The 12,975-nt window shown below is 45.9% G+C and overlaps 2 protein-coding genes across 2 annotated transcripts; both read left to right on the forward strand.

Annotated features, from left to right (window-relative positions):
• Positions 1 to 507: 507 nt before the first annotated feature.
• LOC123267895 lies at positions 508 to 1,314 on the forward strand. Its single transcript, XM_044732783.1, has one exon. It carries the CDS (start codon positions 508 to 510, stop codon positions 1,312 to 1,314), a length of 807 nt encoding a protein of 268 aa, XP_044588718.1.
• A 79-nt stretch (positions 1,315 to 1,393) lies between these two features.
• On the forward strand, positions 1,394 to 4,021 carry LOC123267896. Its single transcript, XM_044732784.1, has one exon. The coding sequence runs from the start codon at positions 1,394 to 1,396 to the stop codon at positions 4,019 to 4,021; it is 2,628 nt and encodes an 875-aa protein (XP_044588719.1).
• Positions 4,022 to 12,975: the final 8,954 nt, after the last annotated feature.

Genomic DNA, 12,975 nt, shown 5'->3' on the forward strand with positions numbered 1-12,975 from the left:
CACCGCAGTCTACATCTTTTGCACAGGCAACTAATCATTCCCTTTAGACCGTTTACAACTTGAAATTAACTGTTGATTATTTCAGATCCGCTTTCCGCTCAAGTATTGCTAGCTACCGCCTTAGTCCAGGTACGCCCGCATCATGGTAATCCAATCACCGCCAGAGTGTTGATTGATCAAGGTTCAGAGCTCTCATTTATGAGACAGTCGCTCTTCAAGAAGCTTGGACAACCGCTACAGCGTGACATGGTCATGCTCAAGGGCATTGGCAATGTCTCCGCAGGAAGCTCACTAGGTGTGAGCACAATTGAGCTTCGTTCGCTGTGTACGACCGCATCAATGCATGTCAGCATGCATATTCTACCAACACTGACGGTAGATCTTCCATCGTTCGTGATCGCTGATCCGAAATGGCCGCATCTTGAGAATCTCAAGCTCGCTGACCCGTAGTATCTACAGCCACGCCCTGTAGATATTATTCTAGGTGCATCACTAGCCGCACAGATCATGAACGCAGAGATTCAACGAGGACCTCGCAATGCTCCTATTGCACAATCCACCACGCTTGGTTGGATTGTCTATGGAGCTGTCACCGCTAAACACGCTTCAACATCACACGCAGCACTACATGCGTCAGTAGATACTGAATTACAAGACGCTATTGCTAAGTTTTGGGAACAGGAAGAAGTTCCATCAGGAAATTCACCGCTCAACACCGCTGAAGAAGACGAATGTGAAATTCACTTTCGTCAAACGCATTATCGACAGCCTGATGGACGCTACGTAGTGAGATTACCGCTTAAGGCCCTTGAGAGTCAACTTGGCGACTCTATCAACGCAGCTATGGGGTCACTCCGCAGATTAATAACTCGCTTGTCGCGAGAAAGAGAATATTCTGACATGTATCGTGCATTAATGGCGGAATACATTCAACTAGGACACATGGTACGAGTACCAGTCAACGAATTGCCCGCAAACGCTTACTTCTTGCCTCACCATGGGGTGTTGGCAATACCATGGGGTATTGATAGTGCCACTACGAAGCTCCGGACAGTGTTCAATGGTTCCTGTGCAACATCTACAGGAATTTCATTGAACGACATTCTCCACGCAGGACCCAAAACGCAAATTGACATTTTTGATGTGATGTTGAGAATCCGTTGCAGCAGGATTCTATTCGCTACTGACATCACCAAGATGTTCAGACAGATTGAGGTCGACTCGCTTGATTGGCCGCTTCAGTGCATTCTCTGGATAGATGAGAATGACTTAATAGACGTTTACTGTCTCAAGACACTCATACGGAACCGCTAGTGCACCTTTTGACGCAGTACGTGTGCTTATCCAACTAGTAAAGGATGAAGGACACTGCTTTCCGCTAGCTGTTGCTCCAATGTTGAAAACACGCTACGTAGATGACATCTACGGTGGAGCAGACAACGAAGAAGATGCTATCAAGGCTGCAGTACAAACAAAAGCTCTGTGTGCAGCAGGCTGCTTCCCGCATGCCAAATGGGCTAGCAATAGCCCACGGTTACTCGCTGAAGTCGCTCCAGAAAAGCAGCTGTATACACCGCTTAAAGAAATCAGTGATGCACCAGTAAAAGTCCTGGGCATGTACTGGAATTCACGCACTGACGCTCTCCAGTTCAAGTACACGCTACCGCCAGAGACGCCTAAGACAAAGAGAGCTATTTTGTCTGAAATCGCTAAACTGTATGACCCGCTAGGACTTCTCGCACCAATAGTCGTCAAAGCCAAGATCTTTATGCAAGATCTGTGGCTAGATAGAGTGTCATGGGATGAACAATTGTCATCATCACTCATTTACAAATGGACTGGATACCGCGAGGATCTTCGAAACATCGAATCCATCCGCATTCCACGCTGGAATAATATAGCACCTGGAGCAACTATGGAATTGCACGGGTTCTCAGACGCTTCGCAAAACGCTATGGCTGCTACTGTTTATTTGAGAGTCACTGACGCTGATGGGAACATAAAGGTCTCACTTTTGTGTTCAAAAACGCAAGTAGCACCGCTGAAGACCATGACAATCCCACGCTTGGAATTATCTGCTGCATGGTTGCTAACACAACTGATACTTCATGTCAAAGAAGTTCAGTCGCTTGAAAATGTCAGGATCAATCTCTGGACTGACTCCGCCGTGACTCTCGCATGGATTAAAAGTCCAGCAATCCGCTGGAAGACATTCGTCCGCAATAGAGTGGGAAAAATCCAAGAAACGCTTCGAGATGTCTCCTGGAAATTTATTCCAGGAAAACAAAACCCCGCTGACTGCGCTTCAAGAGGTATACCTACGCTAAAACTGAAACAACACGCTCTCTGGTGGCATGGACCAACTTGGCTTCATGAACCAGAATCCTCTTGGCCCACTCTGGAGCCTCCAACCGACAACACAACGCATCGAGAAGAACGCCAAGGTCTGACACTAGTAACTTGGGAAGCAGAAAATTGCCTGCTCCAACAATTACTGTCGCATTACACGCAGCTGTTTCCACTGCTACGGAAACTCAGCATCTGGCATCGTGCCATCGACCGCTTTAAAAGAGTTCCACAATCTTCGCTGGCCTATCCGCTTACTCCATCAGACCTGGATCGCGCTAAATTGACCTTGATTAAGTTCACTCAAGGACAATACTTCGCTAGAGAGATTCACACGCTACAAGATGGTGATGGTCTGCCTAAAAATAACAGCATCACCAAGCTGACTCCGTTCATCGACCATCAGGGGGTCCTGAGAGTCGGTGGCCGCTTGAAAAACGCATTGCTGGACCCAGAAGAGAGGCATCCAGCGATTCTACGGCGACAATCACCGCTTACATCAATTTTGATTGATGATTCGCACCGCAAAACGCTTCACGGAGGTACTCAGCTTACGCTCGCTGATTTACGAAAGAGTGTCTGGATCATTGGAGCCCGTGTTCCAGTCAGATCATTTATTTTACGCTGCGTTATCTGCACGAGACACCGTGGAGAACGCGCTCAACAGTTGATGGGTCAACTACCCGCCGCACGAGTACAGCCAACTCGAGCCTTCTTGCATACAGGACTCGACTACGCTGAACCTATCACGCTGAAAACGTTTCAAGGACGTGGATCAAAAACATACAAAGGCTGGATTGCAGTCTTTGTATGCATGTTCAGTTCAGCTGTACATTTAGAGCTAGTAACTGACTACACCGCTGCCGCTTTCATCGCCGCTTATCGCCGCTTCACTAGTCGCCGAGGTATCTGCCACACGCTATATTCAGACTGTGAAACCAATTTTGTAGGAGCAGATAAAGAGCTGAAACGACTATTCGCTGCAGGATCCCGCACATTACGAGAATTATCAACCTTGATCGCTCAAGATGGCACGAACTGGAAATTCAATCCGCCTGGAGCTCCACATTTTGGAGGAAAATGGGAAGCCGCTGTGGAATCTATCAAATTTCACTTTCGAAGAACAATCGGAGACTCGCTGTTGACGCTTGAGCAATATTCAACGCTACTGGCTCAAATTGAAGCCATATTGAATTCCAGACCGCTCACACCGCTGAATGAAGATTCTGCTGACCTGGCTGTACTGACTCCAGGTCACTTCTTAATCGGACAGTCACTGACCGCTATCCCAGAGCCATCGCTGTCAGATTTACAACCTGCTTGGCTCTCGCACTGGGAACAAGTCCAGCAAATGGTTCAACATTTCTGGAGATGCTACTACCAGGACTGCATCCACCGCTACCAGGCCATTTCAAAGTGGCATCATCGACGCAACCTGATTAAGGTGGGTTCAGTTGTACTGATCACCACTGAGGATCTCCCGCCAACCAAGTGGCCATTAGCCAAAGTAATTGCTGTCCATCCAGGTGAAGATGGACAAATCCGCGTGGTAACTGTTAAGACAGTTAACACAGAGCTGATACGTCCAATTACAAAGCTCTGTGTCCTGCCGCTAACGCATGAAGAAGATGATCTTGTCGACGCAGCCGCCAACCCGGGGAAGAATGTTCGGTGAACAAGGCCCAGTAGCGATTAACTCGCTCCTGGGGGACTCCTAAATTCAAGAGACGCACCTGTCCACCGCTAGTTCCCGCAAAAATCGAACCGCCAATAGAAAATCAGCCTCTCGATCACGCCATGAATCGACCGCTTTATTTGCTGATCGCTCCCACTAGACATGCGCAATAGCCTTCTTCCCCAACTCAACGAGGAAGAAGACGAACTATTGTTATTATCTTTCGCTTCTACGCTTTCACTGCATCAAGTCGCCATTAGTTTTTCTTTACTTTCGCTTTTCGTTAATAAACCGCATTTCGCTTATTTAATAATTTAATTTGCTTAAATTAATTGTTAATAATTCGCTTTAGTTTGTTTCAGATAAGTTGTGTTATTTGTGCATTTTTTTCACCGCTTTTTTAGTGCCGACAAAGTGTTCAACCACGTGTCAACCGGCTTCGCTTTTGCTAACCACGCTGTAATTTATAAATCCGCTTTTATCTTAACAATCCGCTATTAAACATATTAAATATTGAGTGTATTTAATGTAAATAAATTCCTAGTGTTATTTTTGATAATAATTTACGCGTTTTAATTGAGATATCTAGACCTAAACCTGATCCCCGCTTATCCGCTCTTTCAGTAATTATTCAATTTCCCTATACTAAATCACGTTGGAGAAAGAGAGACAGAGATAAATTTTGAATATTTTTTATTAATAAATATTTTCATTTTCTTGGAAACCATACCAATTGTTATTAAATATGTACTAAATGTTATTTTCTCCCGTTGTCTTGATTTTTATAAGAATCAGAACGTCCAGTTTTGTGAAATAAAATAAAGTCTGTGATACTCCATATGGATCAATGGTAAAAGCAAAAATATGTAGATATCAATATCTTTTTTTTAGGACTTGTCAGGCTTCCAAAAATTTTACTGCTTGTTAATTATGATATTATAAAGTACCAATATGCCAAATTTCATTGAATTCTGAATGTCAATTCTAAAACCGGTAGTACTACCTTACGTATGGAGTTAGCGGGAAGTTGCAGGGATGACCTGTAGGGCCAACCGTTTTTCTAATTTTTTTTTTTCATATTTTCAATCATTTTGTATCATACAATTTTTAACTTCCCGCTAAGAAAATTGAAAATTTTCAAAAATCGGGAAGTTATTGGTTTTACCCCGTTTTTTGAAAATCGAGTTTTATCAGATCTCGACGTTTTGAGGTCCTAGGAAGCTTTCCTGACTATTCCCGCGAGGGTGTCACTATGCCTGTATGTTTTTTTTTTTTTTTTTTTTTTTTTTTATAAAGAGGTACGAAAAAAGATCTTCAAAAGACACCGGTATCGTTAACTCTGCCGCCCATCTTCCGGCAGATATCGATAGTCGGTAGTGTGGAGATTTTTACCCACTAAAAAAAACATTCCTCTTCCCCTCTCCCCTAGATGGTACGGGGAGGACTGGATTGGAACCGCGTTAGCATTACTTCAATCCAGTCGTGCTGCGTCTCACGACGCCTACTCCTGGCTACTGGTCCCTTTCTGCGATTTTGTCTTTCAGGAGGTGCTGTGCATAGACTGCAACAGCTGACCAGTTTTCCTCTTGTTTGATCATATAGGTCACCAGGCTTGAGGGGGAGAGCCTGGTGCCTATGATCTCTTCAGTGTTTCTTCTGTAGTCCTTCCATCGAGCACACTCGAAGAATGTGTGTTCGGAGTCGTCGATTTTATCCGGGCAGTATTTGCACGTTGGTGTGCTGTGCAAACCCATCTTGAAAAGATAGGCATTGAACTGCCCATGTCCCGTCAATAGCTGGGTCAGGAAAAAGTCCGTATCCCCGTGCTTCCGAGAGAGCCAGACGTTGATGTTTGGGATCAGGCGCGCCGTCCATCTGCCCGTCTCTCCCGATGTCCATCGGTCCTGCCACTCTTGCTGCGTTTCCGCCTTTATCCTCGTTCTTGCGTCCTTCATGTTATCATCACTGTCTTTAGCGTCATAGAGTTTTGCTCTTTCGAACGCTAATAGGTCGATGGGCGCGGCTCCTGCAATGACCAATACAGCCGCTTCGGAAACTGTGCGGTAGGCGCAGGCAACCCTGAGAGCGCCTCGCCGCTGTACTGCTGCGATCTTTCGCCGGTAGGTCTTCTGCTTTAATATGTCTGCCCATATCTCCGCTCCATAAAGCAGTACCGAGTGGACTGCTTCTAGAAGAACTCTTCTCTTTTTGTTCTTGGTCCCATGGTGTTGGTCATAATTCGTGCTAGGCTAGACACAGTCTTGCTGGCTTTCTTGCATGCACTGTCGAGGTGTTCACGGAAAGATAGTTTCTCGTCTATCATTACCCCTAGATACCGCAGGGCCCTTGTTGACGTCAGCGTTGTTCCTCCCATGTCCATAGCGAATGGTTTTGGAAACCATTTTTGACGGGTCAAAACGACCATCTCGGTTTTCTGTTTGGCGAGTTTCAGGTGATGCTTATCGAGCCAAGTCTCGACGGTGTCGATGGTTTCCCGAACTAGCAGTTCGGCCTCTTCCACGCTGTCCGCCACTATAGTGGCTGCAACGTCGTCTGCAAAGCCTGTTAGCTCTACTTGCTCTGGCAACGGGATTTCAAGAAGCTCGTCGTAGTCTGCGTTCCATAGATCAGGCCCCATTATTGAGCCTTGCGGCACGCCAGCCGTTATGGCGTATTCTTGTGGGCCTTCAGTAGTTTCCACTATTAGCTTTCTATCGTCAAGGTAGTTGTCGACTAGTGTCAGATTTTCTGGCTCCGCGTCAAACTTGTGCTCCAGAGCGTCTAAAATGTCTCCCCAATTTGCGCTGTTAAATGCGTTTTTGACATCTAGCGTGAGGAGAAGACATACTTTACGAGCTTTGACTATGCCTGTATGTGTGTGTGTGTGTGTGTGTGTGTTTTTTTTTTTTTTTTTTTTTTTTTTTCTCTCTAGGGGGGGGAATCCTTTTTACGGATTCCAGGCGTAGCTGGTTGGCCTGGATATGTGGCGACTCGACGCAGTGTCATACTAAAACTCAACGCTGACGCCCCTACCCACTAAACCCTAAAGCCCCTTTCTCTTCTATCCTCTGATCCCCCATGGTACCGCCGTAAGGCATTTTTTCGCGGGGGGAGGAATTAGCTGCCGCTCTTCCTTCTGGTGGCTAAGATGTTATTTCTTCCTTCTAGATTCTGTCTTTCGCTCTTTTCCTCTCAATGGATCGCAACTCGGTAAGCACTTTTGTAGCAAAAGTGCTTGTGGCGTTCCAGGCAGCTTCTGATGACAGCATTGCTGCTACTATTGTCTCTGGTTGGATTTTCCTCTTCAGGATATTCTCCAGCTCATCTCGCTGTGGGTAAAAACGTGGGCACTCAAAGACAACGTGCTCTGCATCTTCATTGACTCCTGAGCAGGACGGGCACTCCGGGGAATCATCATGCTTGAAGCGGTAGAGATACGCCCGGAAACAGCCGTGTCCTGATAACATCTGTGTAAGATAATAGTTGACCTCACCGTGACTCCGGTTTAGCCAAACGTTGATCCTTGGTATGAGACGATGCGTCCACCTACACTTCACTGTGGCATCCCACTGTAGTTGTCATCTACTTATGCTCCTCTGCCGCTCTTCTGTTCCAAGCTCCTCAGCGCTTAGTGTGGTCGACTTCTTTCGTTGGTAAAGGATCCGTCTTTCCTCAGCTAAGACTCTGAGAGGCAAAGTTCCGGAGATGACACACACTGCTTCCATAGATATTGTGCGGAAGGCACTTGCTACTCTTAAGGCACTCAGACGGTAGACTGGTCCAGCCTTTCTCCATGATTCTTGCTTTTCTAGTGCGTCCGCCCAGATAGATATTCCGTAAGTGAGCACTGATGTGACTACAGATGATAGTAGTAGTCTTCTGCTCTGCTTTGGGCCTCCGACGTTTGGCATCAGTCGTGCTAAGCTAGCTACCACTGCTGATGCTTTTGCGCTCACGTGTTCGACTTGCTGCTTAAAGTTGAGTCGGGCATCAAGCATCACTCCCAGATATCGGATATATGGTTGTGATGTGATTTCTTGTTCTCCGACTTTCAGTTTTATGGTCTCTGCCACTTTTCTGCTGGTAATAAGCACAGCCTCAGTCTTCTGTTTAGCCAGTTGTAGGTTCATTGAATCCATCCACCGGTTAACTTTCTCAAAAGTGATACCGAACATGTGGTTTATCTCATCTAGGTGTTTCGCAACGATTACGACAGCTACATCGTCTGCATATGCAACAAGCTTGACACTTCTTGGAAGAGTCAGTCTCAGCAGGCCATCATACATGACATTCCACAGAAGTGGACCCAGAACAGAACCCTGGGGTACACCTCCGGTAATACCGTACTCTTTTGGACCATTTTTCGTGTCGTATCTCAGGATTCTGTCCGTGAAGTAGCTAGCCACTATCCTACGTAGGTATCCTGGTACGTTTTTCTCTTCCAAGGCTTGCATAATGCAGTCCCAGTTGGCGGAGTTGAAGGCATTTTTGATGTCCAGAGTGGCCACCAGGCAGTACTTCTTCGCTCCACCCTTCCATCTGATCCCTTTGATTGCCTCCTTGGCCGTTGCAACAACCAAGTTGATTGCGTCCAGGGTTGATCGTCCTTTCCGAAAACCATACTGGTTATCTGCCAGGAGTGGATCGACAACTGCTTCTATTCTTTGGTGGATTATACGCTCAAGTATCTTACCTGCCGTGTCTAACATACAAAGTGGTCGATAAGATGACGGTTCTTCTGGTGGCTTTTTCCCTTTTGGAAGTAGTACTAGTCGTTGCTGCTTCCACTTCCGAGGGAAAATCCCTTCCTTGAGGCATGTGTCGTAGACGTCCAGGAACAATGATGGCACTGCTTTTATAGTTGTTTTTAAAGCAATATTGGGGACCCCGTCCAATCCCGGCGCTTTATTGTTCCCTACACGATTACAAGCCTCCATCAGTTCTCCCTCCGTGACAGATGGAATGTCATCCATTTCATTCTGCGCTAATAGGTAGTTAAACTTGCTTTGTTCGGGGAACAACGCGTTTACGATCTTCTGTAGGAGTTGAGGACACGTGGGTGATGGCATTAGCTGGTTTTTAAGACCACCTTATACGGCCTACCCCACATATCTCTGTCCACCTCGTTGATGAGCTCCTTCCAGCATTTTCTTTTGCTATCTTTGATGGCTTTGTTCAGAGATCGACGGGCTTTTTTGTACTCTGCGATCAGCTCCACAGAGTTAGGTCGTTGGTAGCCACGCTGAGATATTCTTCTCTTCTGATGACACTCTTTACGAAGGGCGCTGATGTGGTCGTTCCACCAGTGAACGGAAGGTCTTGTGTTTATGCCACGTCTACGAGACATACTGGCGTCACACGCCTGGGTCACTCTTTTCATCAGGTCCTTGGTCTTCTCTTCTGCGCAGCCCGCGATAATCTGGTCACTATTGAGAGCTACTAACAATGCCCTTGGGTCAAGAGTTTTTATCTTCCAACCAATGGTGTTAAGTTGCTTTTTAGGTCTTCTCGGGCTCTGGGCGTTTAATATTTCCCAGAGAATCGCGTTGTGGTCGCTGGCTGTGTAGGTATCCATCACCTTCCAGTTGATATTACCTCTGGTGAGGCTGCCACTGACGAAAGTGAGATCTACAATAGAACTTGTGTCTCCTTTGGTGTAGGTTGGTGTGTCACCATTGTTGAGCAGTACTACATCTAATGTAGAAAAGGCTTCTAGTAATTCCTTTCCTCGCGCGTTTGTATTCTTGCTACCCCAGTCTACTGCCCAGGCGTTGAAGTCCCCAGCTATTGCCACTGGGTGGTAATGCTTCGCGTCCTCGGTAAGTCGATCCAGAAATGCGGTGAATTCGACAGTAGAGAGGCTAGGTGGTGCGTAACAGCTATAGAAGCGGATGCCCTCTACTGATACTGCTACAAAGCCGGCATTGCTGTTGTCAACTGCATTTTGGAAAGGGAGCTTGCCACATGACCAGATGACAGCTTTGGATGTGCTGTCAGATTCCCAGGGTTGGGTACTCAGGTGTTTATATGGCTCTGCTATCAGTACCAAGTCAAGCTCTAGTTCTCGCACAGATTGCATGAGCAGGTCATGCGCTGCCTCACAATGGTTGAGATTGAGCTGCAGTATCCTCATGCTTGTTTGTTCGTCAACTTCTGGAGTGCATCCTGAAATAACGGGCACTTATGGGTACCGGCATGGTGGGCAACATTCTCTGCACTTTCAATCTCAGCACATAATGCACATTTGGCGGGATTTTTACAATCAGCAATCTTGTGCCCTTCTTGTCCGCACCTGATGCAAAGCTTCGACCGGTCCACCTTGCTTTTGCACTGGGATCCATGATGTCCGAAATGCCAGCATTTAAAGCATTGAATAGGTCTCTTCGTTGTCCTTATTCGGCAATTAACTCAACCAATCCGGATTTTGCTACTTCCATCCAGTAGTTTCTGTGCTGTTGCTGCTGGTAGAATTACTGTGGCAATTTGAGTACCTCTATAGGCCTTACGGATCTTGATTGCCTCTAGTGGTATCTCACAGCCATCTCCAGCTTCCTCCTGTAGGGCACCCTGGATGTGATCCTTAGTTGTGTCATCATCGACGTCTCGGATCTCAATTACCTCCTGTGGTCCTTTGCAGGTTACTTTTGCGTCTTCTTTCAGAATGTCTGCAATGGTCTTTCTCAATGTTTGGTCTTTGTCGGTGCTCTTCCTCGAAAGAGTTATCAGCATATCTCCAGCATTGGTCTTATGGATCTTCTCTACCGTACTGCGGACCTGGTCGTCAGGGACGTCCTGTTTTATTCGACGCAGGATCTCGGCGTACTTTGCTTTCTCTGTCAGCCGAATGATGAGGGCATCCGGTCTGATCCATTTCCGCGGTTTCTTTCGCTTGGGTTCAGGTCGGGGCTCCTTTGACGTCTGTTTTGAGAGCATCTCTTTCTTCTGTTGCTTTAGCTCTTGCTTGGACTGAACTTTTTGCCAGACTGACGCTTTTTCCTGTTCGTCGCTTCGCCCTGCCGCTCCTTGTGGAGGGCTTTTCTTCAAATCCTTTTTCTTCATGGCTTGGCTGATTGTTGGGTCAGGAGAAGGTCGATTTTTTCTCTTACCTGACTTGTTACTGGCTTCACTTTTGTCTTCCGCGACTGATTCACCGTTACCTTCAGCTCCGGTGTCCATTGCTTCGTCAGTCACGTCGATAGCCTGACAGTCTTTCTCCGGTGTAGCATGGGATATGCGCTGCAATGATGAGCGCCACTCCTCGTCCAGCTTCTCAAACCTTTGAAGGGCGTTAGTTACACCAGTCATCTTGGATTTAATCTCTTTGTGAATGTTGACCTTTGGTTGGACGAAATCATTCAACTCACTGATCAGCTTTTCAAGGCGTTTGAGCGCTTGCGAACGCTTCATTTCAGCGCTTGCGTCAATCGCTGCTTGTTGGGCATGTAGCCCGTTTCCACTTTTGTTTGTTTCCTTTGAATTACTCATACTTTTTAATTTACCAGCGCATCGTACGGAGTGGAGCGGGTTGCCATAACTAGGAACGGGTGTACCCTCGAAGATAGTACTCCTACCCCAGTTCCCTGAGGCCTAGCCGACACTTAGCCAGTCCCGGAATACACGGACGGACTAGACTCGCTCGGAGCGGTGAAGATTCCGATCTCTAACACTCACTGCGTACTTCCTGATCAAGGCCCGAAGTGGCTGGCTCCTGATCCACTGCTGCAACTTTCACCTCGGCAGAGCAAGCTCACATCAGCCGTGGCCTGCATCGTCGGAAACTACGATACAGGTTCCGGTCACTCCCAGTGGGTCACAGCAGAGAACGATCGTCTTGTTAGGTCAGTTAGTGCGACCAACCCATTAAAGGGGAGTTTTGTCCACGGGAGCGTATTTTGTTTGGTTATTTTGCTTGGCTCCTACCCGCTGTACTTCATCAACTAAGAGATTAAGTGTCATCCAAGGACAGCGAGCGTTCTCCCATCCGCTCGGGAAGACGCGCCCGGTAGCAGTATCTCTTCTGCCCCGAGTGTGTGTGTGTGTGTGTGTGTGTGTGTGTGTGTGTGTGTGTGTGTGTGTGTGTGTGTGTGTGTGAGTATGTAAACCTCTTATAACTTTTGAACGGTTGAACCGATTTCATCGCGGTTGGTGCCATTCGAAAGGGTTTCGCCAAACTTAGATTTTCTGTCAATTTGAACCGATTCGGACCGATAGATTTTGAGAAATTTGGAGAAATCTCAAATAAAATAGGAAAAAAAAAAAAAAAAAAAAAAATTTTTAGAAGTGGTTTTTTTGGAATAACTTTCAAACGGCTTTACCGATCGATTCAAAAAAACTAATCAGCTCTTAACATCAAAAAACCACGTCGATCACTACGAAGCCGGTCAAAATCGGTTGATTTGTTCGAGAGATATCGTGAACGAAAGAAAACCAAAAAAAAAAGTGTTTTTTCGGAGTTACTCCGAAATTTCTAGTTTGACCAATTAAAACTTAGAAATTCTTTATGAAGCTTTAAAAACTGCGTAGAATGCCGCCAACCGCGTAAAAATCGGTTGATTCATTCAAAAGCTATTGCGGTTTGAAAATTCAAAAAATAGTGTTCTATGAAATTTCTATCAGACTTTTGAGCTCAAAGAGCTCAAAAGCATAGAAAAGGTATCTTTTTAAGTTCGCAGAGCTCAAAATAACACAGATTGTATTTTTGAGCTCGAAGAGCTCAAAGAAAGCGGGCAGGTATTAACAGAATTAGCGGGAAGTTGCAGGGATGGCCTTTAGGGTCAACCGTTTTCCTAATTTTTTTATGATTTTTCAATAAATATGCATTATTTTCATTTTTTCATTTATTCTTTTATTAATCTGTACTTTCATTAAAAAAATTTATTTTCTGTTTGAAGAATTAATATAATTATTGGTTTAGTATAATATTTAGATTATTTGATAAAGTAAAAATCTATTCA

The sequence above is a fragment of the Cotesia glomerata genome, linkage group LG6 (genome assembly GCF_020080835.1).
Source record: "Cotesia glomerata isolate CgM1 linkage group LG6, MPM_Cglom_v2.3, whole genome shotgun sequence".
Lineage (NCBI taxonomy): Eukaryota > Metazoa > Arthropoda > Insecta > Hymenoptera > Braconidae > Cotesia > Cotesia glomerata.